Source organism: Cygnus olor, chromosome 15 (genome assembly GCF_009769625.2).
Source record: "Cygnus olor isolate bCygOlo1 chromosome 15, bCygOlo1.pri.v2, whole genome shotgun sequence".
NCBI classification, from domain to species: domain Eukaryota; kingdom Metazoa; phylum Chordata; class Aves; order Anseriformes; family Anatidae; genus Cygnus; species Cygnus olor.
Window position 1 is genome coordinate 864,521 of NC_049183.1, and position 22,172 is coordinate 886,692.

The window sequence follows — 22,172 nt, forward strand, 5'->3', positions numbered from 1 at the left end:
TTATCCATGCAGAGTTTAACACACAGGCGTAGTTCTTAGAAGGAAGTTTTGTGTGGAGAAGGAAGTCTAAAAGTAGGCAGAAGTTTGTCTCAGCCTTTCAGCTTGGTAACTAAAACATATGTATCTTTCCATAAAACATGCTAAATATTTCTGGTTGAAGGGCAGAGTGACCTAGTAGGCTAAGCAATGCATTAAATGGGGTGGCGAATTTAACTCCAAAGAGGGTAGCTTATGTTGCACCGCTTTTCAAGCTGAGGGCTCAGGTGGCAAGTTCAGAGTCCCGCAGACTCCCAGGTTGGAAAAATCTGAGTGTGGGATTTAGGTTCAACCAATTATGATATTGAAGGTCATCTGTGAAGGCTGGGCATGAAACCAAGCATCCCAAAATTTGTGTGGCTATAGGATATTACAGAGGGAACATTCATGGGTGGTATTTTCAGTGCCGGAACCCTACATTCAGTTCTTCTCTATCTATTCATAGACTTTTCCATAACAATGCCATTTCTGTATGTCCCATAGATATTGAAAATTTAATAATAATAGCCCTGTAAGTTAAAGCAGAAATGTCCATTGTAATACATGGAAAAGTAAGAGGATGAAAATACTCCAAATGATAGAGATGGAGAGTGATGGAGCTGGGAGAAAATTCCTTTTTTCTTACTCCTATCCTAGCTCAGTCAGTGCCTTATCTGTTTTCCTGCTACCATTCATTCCGATGATGAAAGCTACTAGGAGGCCTGAGCCACTCTCTTCATTGTGTAGGTCATACATATCTCATGAGGCAGGGCTGCTCTGACAGCAGACCAGAAGTGTTGCCTAACAATCCTTCTCCTGTGGTTTCTTGCTCATTTTCCCTGGGTTCTCATGTCATCTGGTAGTTGGTGACACACAACTCAGTTTCCCAGGACAAAGGCTCTGGGTTCATGAAAGTAGACAGTATTTGAATCTATTATGACGGTTTGCAATGGACAGGAGATCATGTTAAATAATCTAATAATCAATTAAGGCCACAAGCCTTGTGATTTCATAGTTTGTACAATTCAGTGGATGGACACTTAATCTCAGCGTAATTGCCAATTACTAGAAGATAGCTCACCTAAGCTTTTACTTTTATTTTCCTTACTAGAGTTTCAGTCCCCGTAACATGGGCTGAATTCAGTGAAGACAATATCAGGTGCTCTCAGCATGCAAGGGCCAACTCTGTCAAGCTCCGTGAGGATACAGAGGTTGGACTGGAGAGCACATCTGAGGACATGTGGAATCAATTCGTCAGCACCAACTTGGCCTTTAATAATCGCATTGCCGAAGTAGCTGATGCAAAGAACAAACTCCAAGCACAACTGGCCAAGGTAAGATTCACTAAGGGTTGGCAGCTGCATATTATCTTAGTTGTACCCGAAAGGCACAGAAATCTCTAGAATTTACATTCTTCCTGAATAAGCACCTCCCCAAAAGGCATGGCTGCATTACCTTTCTGCAAACAATGCATTTGAATCACAGCAGAAGAGCTCACTCAAAGATGAGCAGACTTGACAAGGTGACAAAGTTTTACAAGAAACCACACAATGTCTGTCCTATATGGAGAGTCAGTGTGATTATGTTCATTTGCAATTTACATGTCCAAAGTGGGGAAAAATATCTTAGATGGTATTTTTTTTTTCTATTTTTCATTTATTGAGGATATTCCCTGGTGATTTCCTGACCAAAGAAAGGTACAGAAACTACTTGGGGGGTAGGGGTGTTAAACAGTGAAATAACTTTGGAAAGCAAACAAATCAGAAGGCCCACAAAGAGCATCACGACTTCTCTCCTTTAGAGGAAAAAGATTAAGTTTTTGCACTTTCATTTTGCAGCAGCAAGGGAAAAGTCCTGAATTTAAAAATACTTATATTCAAAATATCATTAGTCTGACTTTGAACCTAAGTTCCAAGTTGTTCTCCACCTTTTAATAAATACACTTCCACATCTTTAACATGAATTTTTGCCTGGTTGTGGTTGAAAACAGTCTCATATTTTGAGTGGGTCAGACAGTTAACTTTTCAAACATTTGTTCTGTCTTTGTTTTCACATGGTAAAAAGCAGAAATGGAAAAGGAGACCTGTATTAAATCCTACCTGTATTACCTTTTCATTCAATTTTCACTGAAAAGTGTGACATGTTGGAAGCATATTAGTTGAGTTCTGAAACATAGTCTGAAGTTAACAAGAGGTGTTGCCTTTGTACTGACAGATAAAATCTTGTTAAGCTATCAAGACTCACTATGTTACTTTCATATGACTTCAGGGTTCACTAAGTTCTTCCATTAAGACTTCTTCTCTTACAGAGGAGACTCATGTTGACTCGTTTGTTTCCATGCACATTTGGAAACAATAGAGTTTTCCTGCCATTCTATTTGCCATAAGTAGTTTAAGATGTTTTCAGTTTATTTTTAGGGACTCTTAGGAAAGTGCAAACCAACTAGCTAAATATGTATAAAGTCACAGCACATAAAGTAATGTTTTCTTCTATTTTTTCCTGCTTATAAACCATAAAAGATACTGAATGTAGTTTTTGTGTGGTTTGGATCTTACATAAATGAAGCACTTTATTCCTGAATTGGCCATCCAAGTTTCTCATGGATTTAATTTATGAACATTTGCTTCACATTTTCCGTTGGCATTTTCTAATGCTTTTGAGTGTCCCTTTTATAAAAGAATGTAGAGCATAAGGTAGCACAGGGAGTACATATGGAACCACAAAGTGCATTGTGAGTTATCAACCTACTACCAAAGATTTGGTCACCAAGTCCAGCTGACACAACCTAACTGCTGACAACTTATACATAAGGGAAGAAAAACTGACTTGTGTCCCTACGCTATCCACACCATTAGATTGCAATAATAAACAAACTGGAGAAACTGAAGTAATCACATTTGTATAAAGAATATTTAGTTTGTGTCATACACAGAGATAAAATCATGTCATACAAAATTGCACTCTATGAACTGCTGTTTTTCCTGCTGAGTTGTGTAGTGATAGCACATACATAGCAGAGAGATCTTCATTTCAAACTCCACAGTAATGTAGTTACATCAGAATAACAAAATGCTGGAAGAAAACTGCACAAGCTAGTGAGGAATAATTCAGGCTGGTCAGTGTTGTCAATTTTGGAGGAAAGTTAATGGTTTTGTTTTCATTCACCATGCAGCTTCCACAGGCTGTCACTTCCTGAGGAACTGAGTAAAAGTTATCCTCGGGTCTTCTGGATAACAGAAGAGACCTAAGGGCCCTTCTTAGGCTACCAGTATCCACTCTATAACATAGGTGTCTAGTTTTGATTTTTGATTGCAACCTACAGGTCTATACATGGCAGAAACCAAAAGCATGGAGTAACTATGAAAAGGAAAATACCATGGCTTTATTGAGCAAAAGCATTGCTGGTTAAGCTTTGGATGAGGTTATATGATAGAAATCCCACTATTTCTCTTGCTCATGATGATACCTCAAAAGCACAAGAGCAAAGAGAAATAAAACGAGGGAAGAAGTGAGTAAGTACTCATTTCACAGCCATCTATAGCTAAGCATAGCAGACTACCTTTTCTTCTTTCTCCTGGCTTGCATTTAAGCCTGTAACACTCAGAGAAAAAAGTACTGCTAGGGTGTTTTAATAAGACAGCCAACAGTGCAGCTGGGACCCGAGGCTTTCCCTTAAACTCTACCACACTTCTGTTCTTCCTTTGGGATGTGATAATAGTCAAATGCAACTAAACTACGGTTCCTGTTCCTTTCACATCTAATAGCAACCAGACAATGGGTGCCACAATTTCATTTTTTTTTTGCATTTAGAAAATGAATCATTCTTTCAAAGGCTGTTTTTGCACTGACTTCTCAAGCAATGAATGCTGCTATTAGAGACCTCCTTCCCTCTACCAAACTCTTCTTGTAGCTAAGCAGACTACCTCCATGAATTTAGAGAAGAGTGAGCATAGAAAAGGTATGCTGTCTTGGAACCAGGAAAAGTTTTATACTTAATGAGGTCTGGAGCCCATTTCTGAATGAAAAAATGTTTTTCTGCTTTGTGAAACAGCCAAATCTCTTCCAGACAAAAAGGCTATGCAGGGAACCTCAGGCAACCATTTTTTTCTAAAATCTGTACCCTCAGAATGGAAAGAATAAGAAAAAAACATACATAAAAGAGTAAACTGTGTGAATATGTGGTCGAAAAATTACCAGATATTGAAATAGCACATTTTCTTCTGTTTATGTCACTTGCACATAAAAGATCAGCTGGCTAAGATTATGAACCAGATGCCCAATGCCTCAGCTTGTGTTCCACTACATTTTCTTTAACAACATAGAGGACCAGGTGGAATAGTTTTTGTCTTACGTTGTAGATTTCATCTACTGGCTCTGGAAACATTTTGTTATCCTTTGGAACTAAACTTTTTGTAAAAACTTACAAAATCTGGGATCCGTACTCTGTATTAGTGTCTGTGATTGATACTGTGGTGGAGATGCATGCTGTGGTTAGCATTTGCACTTAAAATGTTGTACATTTATGTACCTAAAATGTTTCTCCTAGCCTGAGTTTTTTCATATTTTGTTTATATTGCAGGGATATATAATGGTGAATACCAGCCAAACTAATTCCACCCTTTCATTGATTTATTTTAAAAAATAAAATTCCATATGGAAAACCCCTGTTTATTATTCTTCTGCAAGTTAAAAAAATAAAATCTCCCACATTAGAGGAGTTTTATGTCACTTGGCCACAGCATGATAATGTCTACTCATATACCTATCTTGCTGTCACAGAGAAAAAAAACAACTCGTTAGTCTTCACATGTGGAAAAGCATATATGCATCTCCATCCACTGCCAGTAGAATTGGCCTTTGACTTAAGCTCAAGAAATAATATTTGTCCAAAAATAAAGTGGGTGACATTATACGTGCCTGGGTCATGCCTGTAGAGACAGAAGGCCAGCCTCCGTTTCGGGGATGGGAAGCATCAAGGAACAATTAGTACCCAACTCCCTTTGTCAGAATCCTTTAATATTTACATGAAAACAGTTCGCATACTCTAAATACATATTCTGTGCTGTAGGGATATGCCAGAAGGAGGGAATGACTGTTTCTGTCAGAGGGGTAGGACCACAAGACAACAATATATTGTCTAGTCATGGATAAATTGCATTAAAAACAGTAATACCAAGTGATACATGGAACAGAGGTGTATCAGTGAAGTGTGAGATCTCCGTTCACCATGTAGGCTGTCCTTACAGCCACCCTTTCATGATCCTAACTTTCTCTGCAAGAACGCCATTGCTTCAAACCTGTTTAGGGAAAGGCACTACCAAAAGGAACATGGATATTGCTTTTGTAATAATCCATTAGAACACTGTTGTATTGCTGTTCTCAACTGGTAAATAGCCTCTCTCTTCCTGCCTTTCTTTCCTTTGCTTGATGACAGTATTGTATCACACACAAGATTATGTGAACAGAGTGCTACTCATTTATTGCTTGGAAAACAATAAACTGGAAAAAAAATACAGGAATGAACAAGATTTACTTAGTTCTGAATTTATGCAGGCAGACTAAGAAATATCACATGGGGATTGCTATACCTGTTATTTTTCAGAGCTAGGATTTTCTCCTTAGTGGACATTTGCGCGTGTTGCATCATGTACCTTCTTTCCTGCATGCTGCTGCCTGCAGGGCTGCTTTACAGAGCTGCTGTCCAGAAGAATTGCTGGGGAGACATTCTAGTTCACAAGTAGCTGGTAACAGTTATGCTATTGAAGGCTCTGTGTGGACGCTCCCTAGCATTCTTTCCAGCTCTTCTTCCTCCTCCTAAAAAAATACGACATTTATATTAAAAAACAAAATGTAAAGAAAAAGTGTCTATTATTACATGTTTAGTTTTATTGTAGGATGTTGTCTTCCTTTATGTCCAGCTAAGTATGTTCTTTTTACCAAAAGACACACAGAAAGTCTCTATGCAATGAAGGTATCCTGTTGTTTTTACTTCTATCAAGCATTATGCCAGGAGTTTTGCCAGGACCTTCTCCATCAATGACATAATGTCTCCATTTCAGGTTACAAACTGTACAAGTCTGAGTAATGACTACACAGCAGTCCATCTGCTTTTATAAGTATTTTGTCTGCTACTAGTACTTCTTTCTAGTGGATTTGTACCTCAGTTTCTACCGTGTTCCTGCACCATTTATCTTGAATTACTGACACACAATTAAATAGCAGATCCCAAAAACATTCCTGTTGCAATTGATTGAGGTTCTGTCACAGCATTTAACCTTGTTTCCTACTACAGAGCATCCACATGGCATATTTAGAAACACATGAACAAAACACATTCTTCAGAGAAAGACTTCATATAGTTTGCCTTAACTATATACAATTCCCAATTCACTTAAGGCCAAGGGATACACGTAAAAACTCTTCCTGGCAGGCATTTGATAAACAAACCTGAGAAAATTATTTAAAGAGCAATGGAGCAAAAACTCCAACAATCAAATGCATGACACAGCCTTTGCTTCTTTTTCTTATCTAAATCAGTCCAAACAAGACCAAATGCTTTCAATTTCTCATCATCAGACAATGCACAAGGATGAAAACATACATGCGCTATCATTTTATAGTACATATCACCTGCTCCACTACATTTTTTACTATAAACCTACACTAATTTGCATTTAGCTAAAGGAATGGTTTAGTGACTTACAGATGTCTTGTCTTGTGTTAGAGCAGCTATGTTTTTACCCTTTATTCTACTTGGAGTTTGGTCTGAGTGTCAGTACTGAATAGGCTCCAAGTTCAGATCAAGTTTCCAAGTCAGCATAAGGAAAGTCTCCAAAGAGCGTTGTTTGTCAGTGATTCCTACTTGCCTTTCTACATTCTCAGTCCAGCTGCAGTGTGCTCTCACTGTTACTCCATTGATGTATTCAGGAAACCGTTTGAGTTCTCTTCACTTCGGATTTTCATCACCTGCTATTTGGCTTTTCCTGCCTGCCACTTCTTTGGGGGAAGCTGGCTGGTGAGGCTGACAGCCTCCAAGTCTATCAGAAGAGACTTGCATAGGGGAACAGTAAAAAGGGATTAAAGTGCTTTTGTATGGCTTTGAACATTAATCTACTGAACGCAGAAAGGAAATACTGTCCTTAAAAACTTGCTTTATAAGTTTCCCTGTCTAGTTCACGGTACAGGTTCCATGCAGAATTATCCCCTCCCCACTTTGGTTGATTTTTTTTCTAGAGGACTGAGACAATTTGCCATCTTTACAGTGACAATCAAACTAAGTACATGGAAGCAAGGGTGTGGTATAAAGCATTCCCTACTGCAACTCCAAAGCCTGGAAGTCATCACAACTGCAAGAACGCTTAAAGGATTGGAAAGCAGGCATTTGCTTGAATAAGTTCCTCAACTTCCTCAACTTTCTCTGTAGCAGGCTGAAAAGGATGACGTTAGTAGCACTAGATGACACCACTTTATTTAGCTTATCCAAATAACTGTTGTGTAGGGCAAAGAATTTGCTAAATCCACAAATATATATACAGAAGACAAAAGAATTATAATAGAAGACTCTTTGCTTGAGCAGACAAAAACAAAGAAGAATCAGTGGCCAGACAAATCCAGATGGAAAACATAAGCGCTTATTTTTCAGAGCAAAGGAATTCATCACTGCAGCAGCTTACCACAGATAGGTTGCTTCATTAGCACCAGGAATCAGGATCACTGTTCTCCCTGAAAGTTCTGCTCTTTCTACAGGCACAGGCTTATGAAGAGGAATTACTGCAGGACTGATTAACATCCTGCGGGCAGTACAGGCAGCTAGATAACTAAAACTTCCTTCTCGCCCTGAGATTGAATATTTCCTATTTCCGTTTTGGTCCCAATTTCACAAGTCTGTCATTAATTCATCTTACTCGATTCTGGGATTAATCGAGGTCATAACAATGTGAGGTTCATCCAGAATCTGGATGGCAGAAACCTAGAAATATGAAGTGCTGGAGGCACAAGACGAGGAGTCCTGGCTGGCTCGTTGGCCAGGGTTAGCTCCCAAACCAAGAAAGGTGTTACAGCTCCGCTGTGTTTCATTGTCGCTGGGCTCCCAGTGGATGTGGTTGTTTGGGAATGGAAATATTCTGTAAGGGTCTAATCACAATGTGTAACTCTGGTCAGGCTCAGAGCTTTTCTAGAACCTGATTTTTAGGTGAATAGAAAATATAGCCTATGGAATACAATGTAGGAGATAGTGATATGGCGCCTTCATGCCTCACTGCAAGAAACATTCAATTTGTGACAAGGAAAATTATGGTAAATATATTTTATGTCTGATGTAAAATGTACACAAATCTTTAGGAAAAGAAAGAAAACCTTTAATCATGGTGCCAGCCCCTCATTAATATGTTTGCATCTCTTTTCCATAACGTTAATATTAACATAAATAGTTACCTTGGCCTCACTCTCCTGGAAATACCCAATAGGACAGGATGTTTACATGCAATAGCTCTGAGAATCAGTCAGACCAGACAGCAAGTGACGTATCTACATAGCCCACTATTTATACCATGCCTAAACACCAGATTATCTCAGCTAGCACCATGCAAGACAGAACACCTGCACTCAGCTCAGAAGCATTTGTATGCTCAGAGGCAGAGCTGCCCAGCACCACCCTTCCTGCAAGGTTTGCTGTTCCTCTACCCGGGAGCACAGGGATCAGAAACATTCTAGAAAAACAGATACATGTTTAGTAAAACCACGAAAAAATAACCACCTACTCCAAAAAAAAGAAAAACCATGATTCTGAGTATTTCCATTCAGTTCACTGAGAATGTATGCTCTTAAAAACAGTTTCCCCCACTCTTTTTTTTTTTTAACCCCTAGTGTTGTGGTTTAGCCCAGCCGGCAGCTAAACACCACACAGCCGTTCGCTCACACTCCCCCCTCCGTCTCTGGGATGGGGGAGAGAAACGGGAAAGTGAAGCTTGTGAGTTGAGATAAAGACAGTTTATTAAGACAGGAAAATAATAATAACAATAATAATAATGATGATAATAGTATTAATAATAATAATAATAATAGTATTAATAATAATAATGTGTATGAAACAAGTGATGCACAATGCAATTGCTCACCACCCGCTGACCGATGCCCAGCCTATCCCTGAGCAGCCGGCCCCCCCACCCCAGCCAGCCACCCCTATATATTGTTCAGCATGACGTCAGATGGTATGGAATACCCCTTTGGCCAGTTTGGGTCAGCTGTCCTGGGTCTGTCCCCTCCCAGCTCCTGCTGCACCCCCAGCCTGCTCGCTGGCAGGACAGAGCGAGAAGCTGAAAAGTCCTTGGCTTGGTGTAAGCACTGCTCTGCAACAATTAAAACATCAGCATGTTATCAGCGCTCTTCTCATCCTAATCCAAAACATAGCACCCTACCAGCTACTAGGAGGAAAATTAACTCTGTCCTAACTGAAACCAGGACAGATATCCACCCCTTATTCCATACCATTTATGTCATGCTCAGGTTACACTCTTTCCAATACCTTCTAATTAATCACCATTTTCATCTATAATATATAGCAATCATGGTAGTGATGACATACAGTATTATATAATAATTAACATACTACAATTCAACTCATGGGCTATTCTCACCCAGTATTAAATCCCCTTGAGGTACACACCGGACCTCCCCATTCTTTTGCATTACCCACCAAGTGCATCCAGGTCCCTGAGCAAAAGCAATCCCACGAATGGGTTTGCCTTTTCCTGAGGCAGGAGTAGCCCAGACTGTCTTACCCAGCATGTTTCTTACGTGCACTACAGGAACTTTATCCCCTTCTACAGTGCATAACAAGTTTGATTGGGCAGGTCCAGCTCGGTTGGCAGATCCTCTAGTATTGACTAACCAGGTGGCCTTTGCCAAATGTGTTTCCCAATTTTTGAATGTCCCAGCACCCATTGCTTTCAGTGTAGTCTTTAACAGTCCATTGGATCGTTCAACTTTCCCGGAGGCTGGTGCATGATAGGGGATGTGATACACCCACTCAACACCATGTTCTTTGGCCCAAGTGTCTATAGGGTTGTTTCGGAAATGAGTCCCATTGTCTGACTCAATTCTTTCTGGGGTGCCATGTCGCCATAGGACTTGCTTTTCAAGGCCCAGGATAGTGTTCCGGGCGGTGGCATGGGGCACAGTATATGTTTCCAGCCATCCGGTGGTTGCTTCCACCATTGTAAGTACGTGGCGCTTGCCATTGCGGGTTTGAGGGAGTGTGAGGTAATCAAACTGCCAGGCCTCTCCATATTTATATTTCAGCCATCGTCCTCCATACCAAAGAGGCTTTGACCGTTTGGCTTGCTTGATTGCAGCACATGTTTCACAATCATGAATAACCTGTGCTATAGTGTCCATGGTCAGGTCCACCCCTCGGTCACGAGCCCATCTGTATGTTGCATCTCTACCTTGATGGCCTGAGGTGTCATGGGCCCATCGGGCTATAAATAATTCACCTTTATGTTGCCAGTCCAGGTCCACCTGAGCCACTTCAATCTTAGCAGCCTGATCCACCTGCTGGTTGATAGTAGCATCAATTGCAGCTCAATAGGCACAAGCCAGACCCCAGCACGCTACAGTGATTTGTGTCACTTTGGAACTGCCAGAGTCATGACACCTTTTTTTCAAGCATTCTACCAGTTTTTTAGGATTTTGCAGTTGTTCAGGGGTGAATGTCCAAAACACTGGAGGTGCCCACTGCTCTAGAAACCTGCCCATATCCTCCCACACTCCCTGCCACTCGCAACTATCCCGCCTCAGGACAGATCTCCGGATGAGATTCCTAAGTAGTTGTTTAACCTTAAACAAAACCTGAAGTGCATTCAGGAGACATAACAACAAGAACATGCTGGTCTGAGTATCCCAAGGATATTCAACATCTTGGAGAACTACCGTAACTAGCTCGGGGGATAAGAGGGTGGTGAAGGAGAAAGGGAGAGTGAACAAGTAGGAAAAAATACCTTCCCCTGTCCCCTCCACAGATTGGCTCCCTGATGAAAAAAGGCAATAGGTGTAATTGCTAATAGTTTCTGAGATACGGTTTCCAAAGTACAGAGTCGACCACAGTGCTGAGTACAAATACCAGGTTAGAGTCATGACCAGATACCTCATCATTTCATAAGCCATCGTTACACCACACAGTACCATAACAATCTTAAACCAGGGCCCGGAAAGGATAAACAGCACGACAGGGAGCACATACAGCAAGTAACGTGCTATAAAACTCAATTTGGAAAACAGGCACAGCAGACTTGAGATTAAGGCAATCAACATTGTGACTAGCAACTATTAAGCAGGTCCAATACTTATACCAATTTTAGTGTAACACACTCTGGTCAAATCTGTCGATATCTCAACCCTTTGTGCCCCACGTTGGGCGCCAAAAGGGCTGTTGTGGTTTAGCCCAGCTGGCAGCTAAACACCACACAGCCGTTCGCTCATCCTCCACCCTCCCTCTCCGGGATGGGGGAGAGAAACGGGAAAGTGAAGCCTGTGAGTTGAGATAAAGACAGTTTATTAAGACAGGAAAATAATAATAACAATAATAATAATATTAATAATAATAATATTAATAATAATAATGTGTACGAAACAAGTGATGCACAATGCAATTGCTCACCACCCGCTGACCGATGCCCAGCCTATCCCTGAGCAGCCGGCCCCCCCACCCCAGCCAGCCACCCCTATATATTGTTCAGCATGACGTCAGATGGTATGGAATACCCCTTTGGCCAGTTTGGGTCAGCTGTCCTGGGTCTGTCCCCTCCCAGCTCCTGCTGCACCCCCAGCCTGCTCGCTGGCAGGACAGAGCGAGAAGCTGAAAAGTCCTTGGCTTGGTGTAAGCACTGCTCTGCAACAATTAAAACATCAGCATGTTATCAGCGCTCTTCTCATCCTAATCCAAAACATAGCACCCTACCAGCTACTAGGAGGAAAATTAACTCTGTCCTAACTGAAACCAGGAGACCTAGGGTTTGAAAAGTCAGTGTACTACATCAATATATGATGGAAATTAACTCTTGCCTTCTTGCTTGATGTATTTTTACTCTATACCTGAAGAACCTACAGAATTCTTTTTCAGTAAGTTACTCCATCTCTTAAGCAGGTTACCCTCTCAGAGTTTCCATCCCTCACACAGTATTTTTTATTAAATTTAAATTTATTTATAAATTAAAAAACAACCAACCTTTCCTGTCTTAGCAACTACTGAATATGTTTATATGGTGGCTAGACAAAAATATGGAATACATTTTATACTCGCACCATTTACTTCCAATTCAAAGCATAAAGCTACTTACGTTTATAACTAGCATAAAACACAGGATGAACACCAGGAAAACCTCAGTGGCAGTAAAATCAGGAACTGCCTACCAGCCTCTGAAAGAATTTTCAAACTTCTCATCTGTGAAATTCTAAGAGGAGCCTGCCTATGGCTGTTGAAAAGGCCTTGCTCTGAACAGGACCATAAAGAACTCCTGAAATCAGACGGGCAGTGCCCACCCAAGCTGCATGAAGGAGAGGGGAGGCAGGACTGTGAGCAGGAGCATTCATATAGGAGAGGGAGCACCTTCCCCATGGCACTCTCCCCACGCAGGCCTTCATCTCAGACCCTGATGTATCCTCACGTAAATTTTATGCATGTTTTTGTTTGCCACTTTTTTGTCTTCCTCATTTTATGTCTTAAAACCTGAGTCATTTACAGTTTCTTATGCCTGTTCCTGGTGGCTGGGTATACACTTAATCTTATTGTTTAATATTGGAACCTGTTGGACGATTAACGAAGAGTGACTCAGAATTGGTTGGGAAGGTGGGTGCTGGTTGGTGTAAGCAGCACAAACTTGCCTGGAAAAACCTGTTTGGAGGAGGAAATAATTATTTAAGCTGGGACTACATACACATTAGACTGTTACCTACAAACCAAGAGAAGTTACAGGTGAAAACTAAGGCACTAACTTGAAAACAAAAGTAGATTTCTGTCTCCTAAAATGGTTGCTTTGTCTCACAAAATCATAAAGACTTGCATAGACTAGACCAGGGTACTAACTCTGGGCAAGTAGAGAATCCTGGCTTCTCAGCATGCCATGCAGCAATCCTCCACTTCATGGAGTAGCCTAAGGGGAACATGAAATGGGGTAGGCTAGAATAAGCATAATCAAGTGAGAGCCATTGCTCATCAGGATGCATTCAGGTTATCATGAATCCATGTGCCTTTATTTGCAAAATCTCACACCAAGGAACACACTTCCAGCTGCCAAGTAAAGGCAGCCTGGATTGAATGAAAACAAGCCTTTTCTGACATTGATATAGAAGAAAACTTTTTTCTGCTGTGACATTTAAAAATGAGAAACGGAGGTGGTTGTTAACTACTACTGCTCCCTCTCCTGCAGCCCATTTGCACTCAGGTGATTCATATAGGCTTCCAGAGGAAACAGGATTTAGTTCAAGGCAGCAGTGCTGATATATGTTTATAAAACTGTTCCTTACTCTCAGAAAGGGCTGTCTTGTACCAAAACAAGAGATGGGTGTATGTAGTTGCTTGTCTAGAAAAGAAGCATTTTCAGGCTTTAAAGGTCATGAGACAAACATCGACAACGTAGCTTAGTGTGATGGGGTTTACTTTTCATTAATGACTAGAAAGAATCTCATTTCTAACAAGAATCAGCAGCTGCACGAGCCATAGCAGCTCCTCTCTCTGGCACCATCTCTTTCTAGAGGCATCTTTTCTCTATTAAAGGGATGTGTACCCTTCTCTCAGATGAAGTAACTTCAGACAGAACAGTGTGCACAAGACTCAAACTGCATATTTAATTGTTATTTTGACCAGGTTTAGTAAAACCACATTAATAATAGAGTATTTTATGACATGCCTAAAATGCTGGTCCTGCAGCATCCGAAGGCATGAAACAGTGTAAAATTGTAGAAAAATATGACAGAACTTCTGAGGCTTATTTTTGTCTTTCAATAGTTAAACATGTAGCAATGAGGTATACAAATAGTTAAGCATTTTCTTGTGTATAGTTGTCTTCCTCTGTTATTTTGAAAATATTTTTGCAAATCCAGCCCAAGTTAAATGATCCCATACTTTTCTCCCCCTTTAATTTTAATAAAGCTGTTTTAAAGTAAACATCTTGTACATTTTAGGGACAGTGGAAAAGTTAAATAGAAACTGCATATAAGTATGAAATTGATTGGATTATTTTCAAGGATAAAAGTAAAAAAATGCATATAGGAATTTGGTGGAAGGAGGCTTTTTAGAGGATTGGAAATTGTTACAATGAACATACGAAACGCTCAGAGTCCCTGGTCCTCTCTTTCAATCTGTATGGGGTAGACGGGTAAACCATGCAGAAATTGATTGTAAGGACACAGATTAAATATCCAGATGTATATTTAATGACTTCTTTGTTCTGTAAGTAGTATTTACATTCTAATAGTTTCTTTTCTTTTTTTTCCCTCCTCTCTCTCTTCTGTGAAAATGTTATGTTTAAGACAGTTACAAAGAAAATGTTGGGGATTTTGTATGTTTCCTTTGGCACACATAGAATTTAAAGTATGCTTTAGCTTTCAGATCTGTTGACTGTATTTATGCCATCCCTATTTCCATTGTTATGAAGCTTTATAAATAAAAACTTGCAATATTCCCAAGCCCAGACCAATCCAGTGGAGACTCTTGATGTCCCTGGTGAATTGTGCAATGCATTGATTTGAAGATCTTTTCCTTGGGCCCAAACTAATCAGCTGCTTCTCTTAACTGTGGCATTTAGACATCCCATACAAATATACATAAAAAATGCACAAAACCACTGCTCAAAATGATCCTAACTCTTCTAAAATACAGTTAAACTATTTGAGTCATTACCTGCTGATGTCACATTCTGTTGAGGAGTGTGACTATTAAATGTTTGTTTTCTTTTGTTAAATGATTCCTGGACTATTTCTTACCATCATCTGAATTAAAACAAACAAACAAACAAACAAACAAAGCTTTATAAATCATAAAATGATGACCTGCAATTAAGCTTCAAAAGAAATAAACCCTAAACACCAGAGTAAAGAACATGATAATGTCTATTAAGAATTTGGCTATCATATGACAGTAAAAATTGTCCTAATTCATTTCACATTTAAGATCTGGGTTACACTTGTAATCCAAAGATTGAAAGATATCATAGTTTTAATCTAAAATAATGTAGTCATATGCTCTAAAATGAATCAGCCACATTTACACTATTTAAGTATGGTAACTTACAATAAACTTAAAACTTTTACAGAATCAATTGGTTGAAATATGGAAACGGGGATGAAAAAAGTTTTAAAAAGTGAGATACACAATATTAAATATAAAGGAATTTACAAGAGTAGGAGGCACCTGCCTCCCAATGTATTATGCGGCTGCTGCTTTTTGCATTCAGCTACCAAACACTGAGCAAAGCTTCAGAAGCAAAAAAGAGTAATGATAACTGTCAGACCACAGCATTTTAAAGATGCTTATGTTGTCCATATGACTATCCTGATTACATGATGAAACACGTGTGACTTTAGTGCCTCTTTCTCCCAGTCTTTCTGTGTACTCAGCCTATGAAAATTCACGTCCTTGGCGAAGTGAGAGAGTGGCAGGAGAGCAGTTTTCTAAAAGCTCTCAAGAATGCTGCAGCACAAAACTTTCCTCATGTCCTGGAAGGAAAGGTTTCCAGATGGGCAGCTGCCTGAGCCAGTCCCTCACCATGCCCTCTTAGGAACACACTGCTCAGCATTTGTTGTTTTTGCTTCTTGCCTTTGGAGGTCATCCAGAAATGACGTAGGCTGGTGCAACGCTATCTGGTGATCCTCCCCACCAATCCGTTTATGTAGAGTAGATTATCTAAATCATTTTATCCAATGTGTAGCCCGAATGAGTAATCAAAAATTGTTAGTACAAAGCTTCTGTGATGTGTTGGAGGTGGTTCCCCTGAGGGCATTTTAGTCTGTAGGTCTGAACTGACAGCACTTAAAAAAATAAAAAAAAAAGGCAAGTTAAAAAAAAAGAGAACACACAATGAACCTAAACCACATCCATTTATAGGCAGCCAGGCAGGATTTAAAGATGGCTGCATAGTTTAACATTTGAATTTTAAGTTCACAGGCAGGTTTAAACTTTTGTTTTCTTTCTTTTTTTTTTTTTTTTTTTTTTTAAAGCAAATGACTAGGATTTGCTCAGTAGCACTCATCATTTGCCTTGGTTGTGCATAAAGCTTTTGTGGACCACTGGCACCATTATAAGCACAAGGTGCTCCAGTGTCCTGAAGTCCTGTGGCATGAGGGTGCTCTGTAGTTACTATGCGTTATGCAGACACAACGTTACAAGGGTTGGATATACAACTGAGTTCTCTGTGACTGTTAGATAAAAGCTCTCTTTTCACGACTAATGAACTACCGGATTCTCAATAAAGAGAAATATTTTCTATTTAGACTCACGAGCTTGCCCTTTTCAAACATAAACGTTGTGTGAATTTGCAGGCTATGCAAGCTTGAAATACTTTGAGTCACTAAATATGACTGCATACAAGAAGACTCTTGCCCTATGCCAGTTTTATGTGTTAGTATTCTAAAAAGAAAGGACTATACAATCTCCTGTCTCTATCACTAAGATAATACCCAGGTGTTTTCTACATGTGCAGCGGGCAACGAGGTCCAGCCAGATGCAAACTCACAGCACCGTAAGTGCTGTGAAGGGACAGAAACAAATCTCAGGTTTGATGAATACCAATATTAATGCACTTGAAACATTACTACTGAAATCAAAATACATGGGTTTGTGGTTTGGTGGTTGTACTTGCACTATGGCCACATGAACGCAAGAGAAGAGGATTCAAGAGAAGTGTGGCTTCGGAAAGCCTCTCTTGTAAAGTTCTCTCTCCTAGATGAACTTGAAAATGGCACTCCTAAGGGACTGAGAATAGATTATACATGGGCAATCTGCTCAGTATGGTGTGTACTAGAATCAGCTTGTTCCTTCTACATCTTAATGTAATTTACCTTTTCACACATGCAGAAGGCAAGAGTAAAGGGCACCAAGCCGTAACAGAAGCACTACCATGTATTAATAGACTTGCCATTGTTTGCTATTGCCCAAATAACAATTTGTGGCACTGTTACCTGAAATACAGAAGACTACTAAATTTCTTCCCTGGTCTTCTATATAAATTTGGATACTGCTTCCAGAGTTTGCTGCAGTTAGTGTTTCTGAGTACATGCTGAGTCCCCGTTGAGGGCTTCCTGTTTTCCTTCCATGTGTAGAATACACACAAAATACTTATGAGAGAGAAGGCAGAAAAAAAATATATCAGAAAATGTTCTTTCAATCTCCTTACACTTGTTTAACTTGCTCAGAACAATTTACATTAATTACCCGCAAGATAGCTTGTAACTTAACTCCACTCCCTGAATAAACGGCATTTTGATTCATGCTGTCATGAGAAAAGGTAGCAGCACAGTGACTACATTACATGCTTACTATAACACGAGCACATTTCTAAACTGCTACATTGGTCTGTGGGAGCTGCTTTCACAGACACAGTTCATTTCTAATGAAGTGCTCCAGGTTGCTTAAATTGCTCTGTTTCACTGATAGATTTCCTCCACAAAAGTGGATTTCCACCTGATGCCGAAGAGAGAAAACGTTACCACCGACAAAGTGTGAACCACAGAGGTCTTATTCAGAATCACGACTGAGAACACAAATCCCCTCTCTCTTTCATTATAGGTAGAAAACAAATATTCACCCAATCCTTTCTTAAACTGAAACATAATTTTGTCCTGTTCTTACCAGGCTGAGGTGATGTGTGTGACTTTGTTCCACTGCTTTTACTTTGATTTACACTTTATTATTAAAAAGAAAATCTACTTACAATTTACTGTAAATTGGAGGATATTTGCTATAAATTGTAAGCAGAATGACTGAGAGGCAATACCCTCTCTGCAGGTACCAGAAGATCAGCACAGTGGACTCAGCCCCCTGCACGCAGCAAGGCGTAGCATGGGAAACTCCTTGGCAGTGAGAGAAGCTGTAAGATAAACACAGGAAAGGAGGGCCCTGGCTCAGCAGTGGGTGACCTCTAAACACACTGCCTGTTCTTTCCTCGTAGCCTTGGTATGTCCCCACAGGTTGATATTTTGGTTGGCAACGAAGGTGAAAGGTGTGAACAAAGGTTAGGACTGACAAACTTGTAAGAGCTCCCCGACATCCCTTTAACTGCCAGCAGCCTACCTGGGGGCCAGATCTCACCTTTGTCATGTACAAACGAGCAAACAGAGGATTCTCTTAGCAAACTGCTAAATAGCGAAGTTCTGGCAACAGCACAAGCTACTCTAATTCTGCTTCTAAGCAGCAGAAGACCCAAAGCCTTTGTGTTTTCAGGGAAAAAGAAAGATGTGGACTTTCTGTATAATGAAAACACCTAACTTTATTAACTTTTTTTTTTTTTTTTTTAACTACAGAAATGTGTGTATGTAACTGGTAGAACTGTAAAAAAGTTAGAAAACAACATATCTAACAAAGCACTCTTACCATAAGTAGTTCCTGTAAATAGCCACCAAAGCACACTGGTCTACCTGCATAAATATTCCCTGTAAAACACAGCTTACTTACAGTGATTATTTAAGAAAGACCTGGTGCAGAATGAAACTATAGGGAGAGATTTACTACTCTGAACTTTGCTTTCTTCTGTCCTGTGTTCCTTTCATAACAAACCAGACTTTTCCCCAGCAGTCTGTACGCAGTAAAGGCTTCTTTCAGGTGAAGATGCTCTCAAGCCTGCTCTGTGAGAACCCAAATGAGACCCAAATGGATCAGGAGTATAGTGAGGAGACACTCACCTGGCTTTAAATCACAGCAGGCACGTTCATAGGCTGCCGCTTCAGGGTCTATTGGAAAGTGGCGTTACTGGAAAGGGTGAACTGGTTTGCACAGTGCTAGCCAGGTCTCTCGCCTTGTCCCACTACACATCACCAACAAGCTCTTAAGGATTTAGACCGGGGTGCAGGCTCCTGGCATCCTTAGCCCTTTGGGTTTTGTCTATAACTAACCTTTCAGCAGCAAGAACTAATTGTGTTTTTAAATTACATACATCATTAGCTAACACGGTACAACTTAGCACACAGGCAAGATCTAAACAGCAGCATAACTCAAATAGCATTATGCCATTTTTAGTGGTTGTTGAAATTCAAGTTGCATTGATTTTAGTAGACTGGCTGAGAAATGACATCAGTTCAATTTGTTCTCTTCCATTTTAAACCTGTCTACAGGAAAAGCTTGAACTTGTTCACTATGTTGGCTGTAATTAACTGTGGTAAATTAAAGTAATGTAATAGTCAACTGGCTAGGGAATGTTACCTGAATATAAATGTTTTCATCCCTCTCTCTCCTTTTATGACTGAGATAAGCTTTCCCCTTGCAGTTTATGTGTTTCCATCAGTATGGAAAAGAACGGAAAGAGCAGTTACAGTATCCTGAGGAATAATATAAAGTATATGATAATATACTCTGCAACTAAAACTATGCTATTCTAATTCTGTGGGCCTCTTTTTGATGATGTTTCACTCCATACCTTCCCCATTTAGAGAAAATAAGCTTTTAAAGCAAGCTGTTCTTCCCTTTAAAGCTCCCAGAGGGTTTTCAAAACTTTCAGAAGTTAGTTTCAGTATGAAAATATTACTTGTGCTTATATATTCTTGCAGCAAATGTCCTCAAAATACTTGGAATATGAAACAATTTCAGAGAGCACGTATTTGATGGCTTTTGAATTTTTATGAGGCAAAAGGAAATAAGAATTGAATGAAGGTTTGAATGAAAGTGGCAGTTTGTTGAAATTTTAACGCTGCAAAATGATCCCTGATCAAGCAGCAGTTATTTTATTTAGGAGAAAAAGTAGATAATGAAGTAAAAATGGAAATGAGTCTCTTTAGAGCTATAAACATTGCCTCTATGAAAATGGCTTTACACAAAAAAAAACAAAGCTGAAATTTCCCCTTCACAAGAATTCAGTGCTTCTCTTCTACTTGTTATATATTTATATTCCAGTTTGCCTTAAAATTCCTTAATGTTATAACAGCAAACAATGGTGCATTTCTTAGCAGAAATATTACCCAGTGTTGCTATCCAGCTTTCCAGGAACAACGTCATTACATGCTTTAATGGCATTACATGGCCTCTGGCTCTTCTAAGAACTGTGATTGCTGTATACCCTTTGTAAAAATGGCAAGATCAAGCCAACAAATTATACAGATACATCTGATTACTGTGAGGTTACAGCAATCTCCTCCCCTAAATTAAAGGGAAGCAACATGCCAGAATCAAAGCAGGTCCAATAGGAGTGTCTAAAGCAGGGGGGAGTTATGGTTTCATATGCACACGAGGCTTACAAAAATGTTCTGCTTTGTTCAGGTACTTCAAGAAATCTTCCAGACAGAAGATACGATCATGCTATTGGAGAGATCCATAATGGCAAAGGAATACCCTCTGAAAGTGGCTCAGACACGCCTGGAGACGAGAACTAAACGACCCAATATAGAGCGCTGCCGTGATGCACCTCAGTACCAGTAAGTAGAGGCCAGACCACCCCATCCCTTCCTCAGTCAGCTACTCAAGAAAGAGAAATTTAACAACAATGAATTAATTCAACAGGATTAGAATTGTATTCATTATGTGACGATATAAACTCTGGAAAAACAAACTAAAATCCAAGTATCTACATTGAAGTAATGGGCGAAATGTTAAGTGCGTGTGCCTTTAGAGACCCTTTCCGAGGACACTTTGGAGTCCATTTGCTTGTTGGGGGTTCATATGTTTGGGGTTTGGTCTCATGCCCGAGTGGGATTTATTAATTGATTTTAATTCCATTCAGGATGAAACACCAAGATTTCAATTCAGGAAATACCTTATTTTAGAAACATGTTTTCCCAGACAAAATTCTGTCTTGATACAGAAGTTATCTAATGGTCAAGCTCCTTTAAAAGTTAGTTGCAAATAAAAATGAGGCAGCAACCCTTACTGCCTGAACTCATTTTCAGTACTTTGATCCAAGCATATGGTGATTCCGGTATCATCTCTGGACATGTTAGCTCATCTAGCATGCATTTTGGTCGTGTAGCTGTAGGGCCTTTCCAACATATGTTGGCATCAGCTTGGTGATCCTTGTGCTATAGTCCATTGAACAGTGTGTATTGTGTCCTCCTGGATATACAAAAAGGTGTCCAAGACACTGGTCTTCCTTCCCTAATGGAGGAAGGGTCTTCTGAAATTTAATCCCGTTTATCTCCCTCCCTCCCAATCCATTTGGGACACATTAGTGTCCAAGAGAACCCTATCAAGTACATCTTATTTAAAGTACTGTCTTCAAAATATTCTGTGGGGGTTTTCTCAAGAAATACTGCAGCAGGGTTCCTCCCATAGATGGAGTGAATTTCGCAGTCAAGTACGAGAATTTTTGCATATTTTTCCAGAAAGTAGGAAGCTGATCCCTTTTGGCATTTGTCTCTAACAAAATCCCACTGCATACAACAGGCTCACATACAATAAGATTAATAAAGTACATAATGTTTAAACTGAGTATTTATATTACTGTTCCTAAACATGTTTTATCAGCTCGTAAAGCTTCTATTCAAACAAGGAAATGACAGTGAATCATAGTTTACTGTACTGGCATCTTTTCACTTTTTCTTCCATCTCCTTAGCCCATAAATTGTAGAATGCAATATCTATTTTTTTCAGCTTCATAACTCCTTAATCAGATCTTGACATTTCCTTCGGTGTATCCACATATTAGATTCCTTCAACTTAATGCTCTGCTTTCCAAATCCATTCTCATAAAACATTGTTTTGGAAATGAAGTCTTTTATATCCATTTGGGTAGTTTTATTTATGTGTCTTTTTATATCACACAAACCATGCCTGTTCTAGATGCAGGAATTCAGCTGTGAAAAAAAAAAAACAAATTTCTGATCTAGGCATTATAGCATAAATTCAGCACTTACCTTTACTCTGGGAGCAGATCAGTCACAACTTCAGTTACTGCTGCACCATCAATTAGGTATGGCAATAAACTAGTGTCAGCATTTTATTTAACAACAAGAAAAAAAAAATA

General features: G+C 39.7%; 1 protein-coding gene and 1 long non-coding RNA gene across 4 annotated transcripts in view; one reads left to right on the top strand and one right to left on the bottom strand.

The window, feature by feature from the left end:
• Positions 1-22,172, top strand: part of TEKT5 (tektin 5) — a 33,259-nt gene that overhangs the window by 7,778 nt on the left and 3,309 nt on the right. The window contains exons 5-6 of the mRNA XM_040574669.1: positions 1,127-1,349; positions 20,474-20,628. Coding sequence (XP_040430603.1) covers positions 1,127-1,349; positions 20,474-20,628 — 378 coding nt within the window. The remainder of the gene's footprint in view (positions 1-1,126; positions 1,350-20,473; positions 20,629-22,172) is intronic.
• The window catches only part of LOC121078453, an 87,291-nt gene that overhangs the window by 4,096 nt on the left and 61,023 nt on the right, over positions 1-22,172 (bottom strand). For 2 of the 3 annotated variants that reach the window (XR_005824572.1, XR_005824570.1), the window contains 3 exons: positions 17,188-17,343; positions 14,912-15,000; positions 5,604-5,829 (listed from right to left, as the gene is read on the bottom strand). This is a non-coding gene — a long non-coding RNA (uncharacterized LOC121078453). The remainder of the gene's footprint in view (positions 1-5,603; positions 5,830-14,911; positions 15,001-17,187; positions 17,344-22,172) is intronic. The other variant, XR_005824571.1, reaches the window with a different exon arrangement.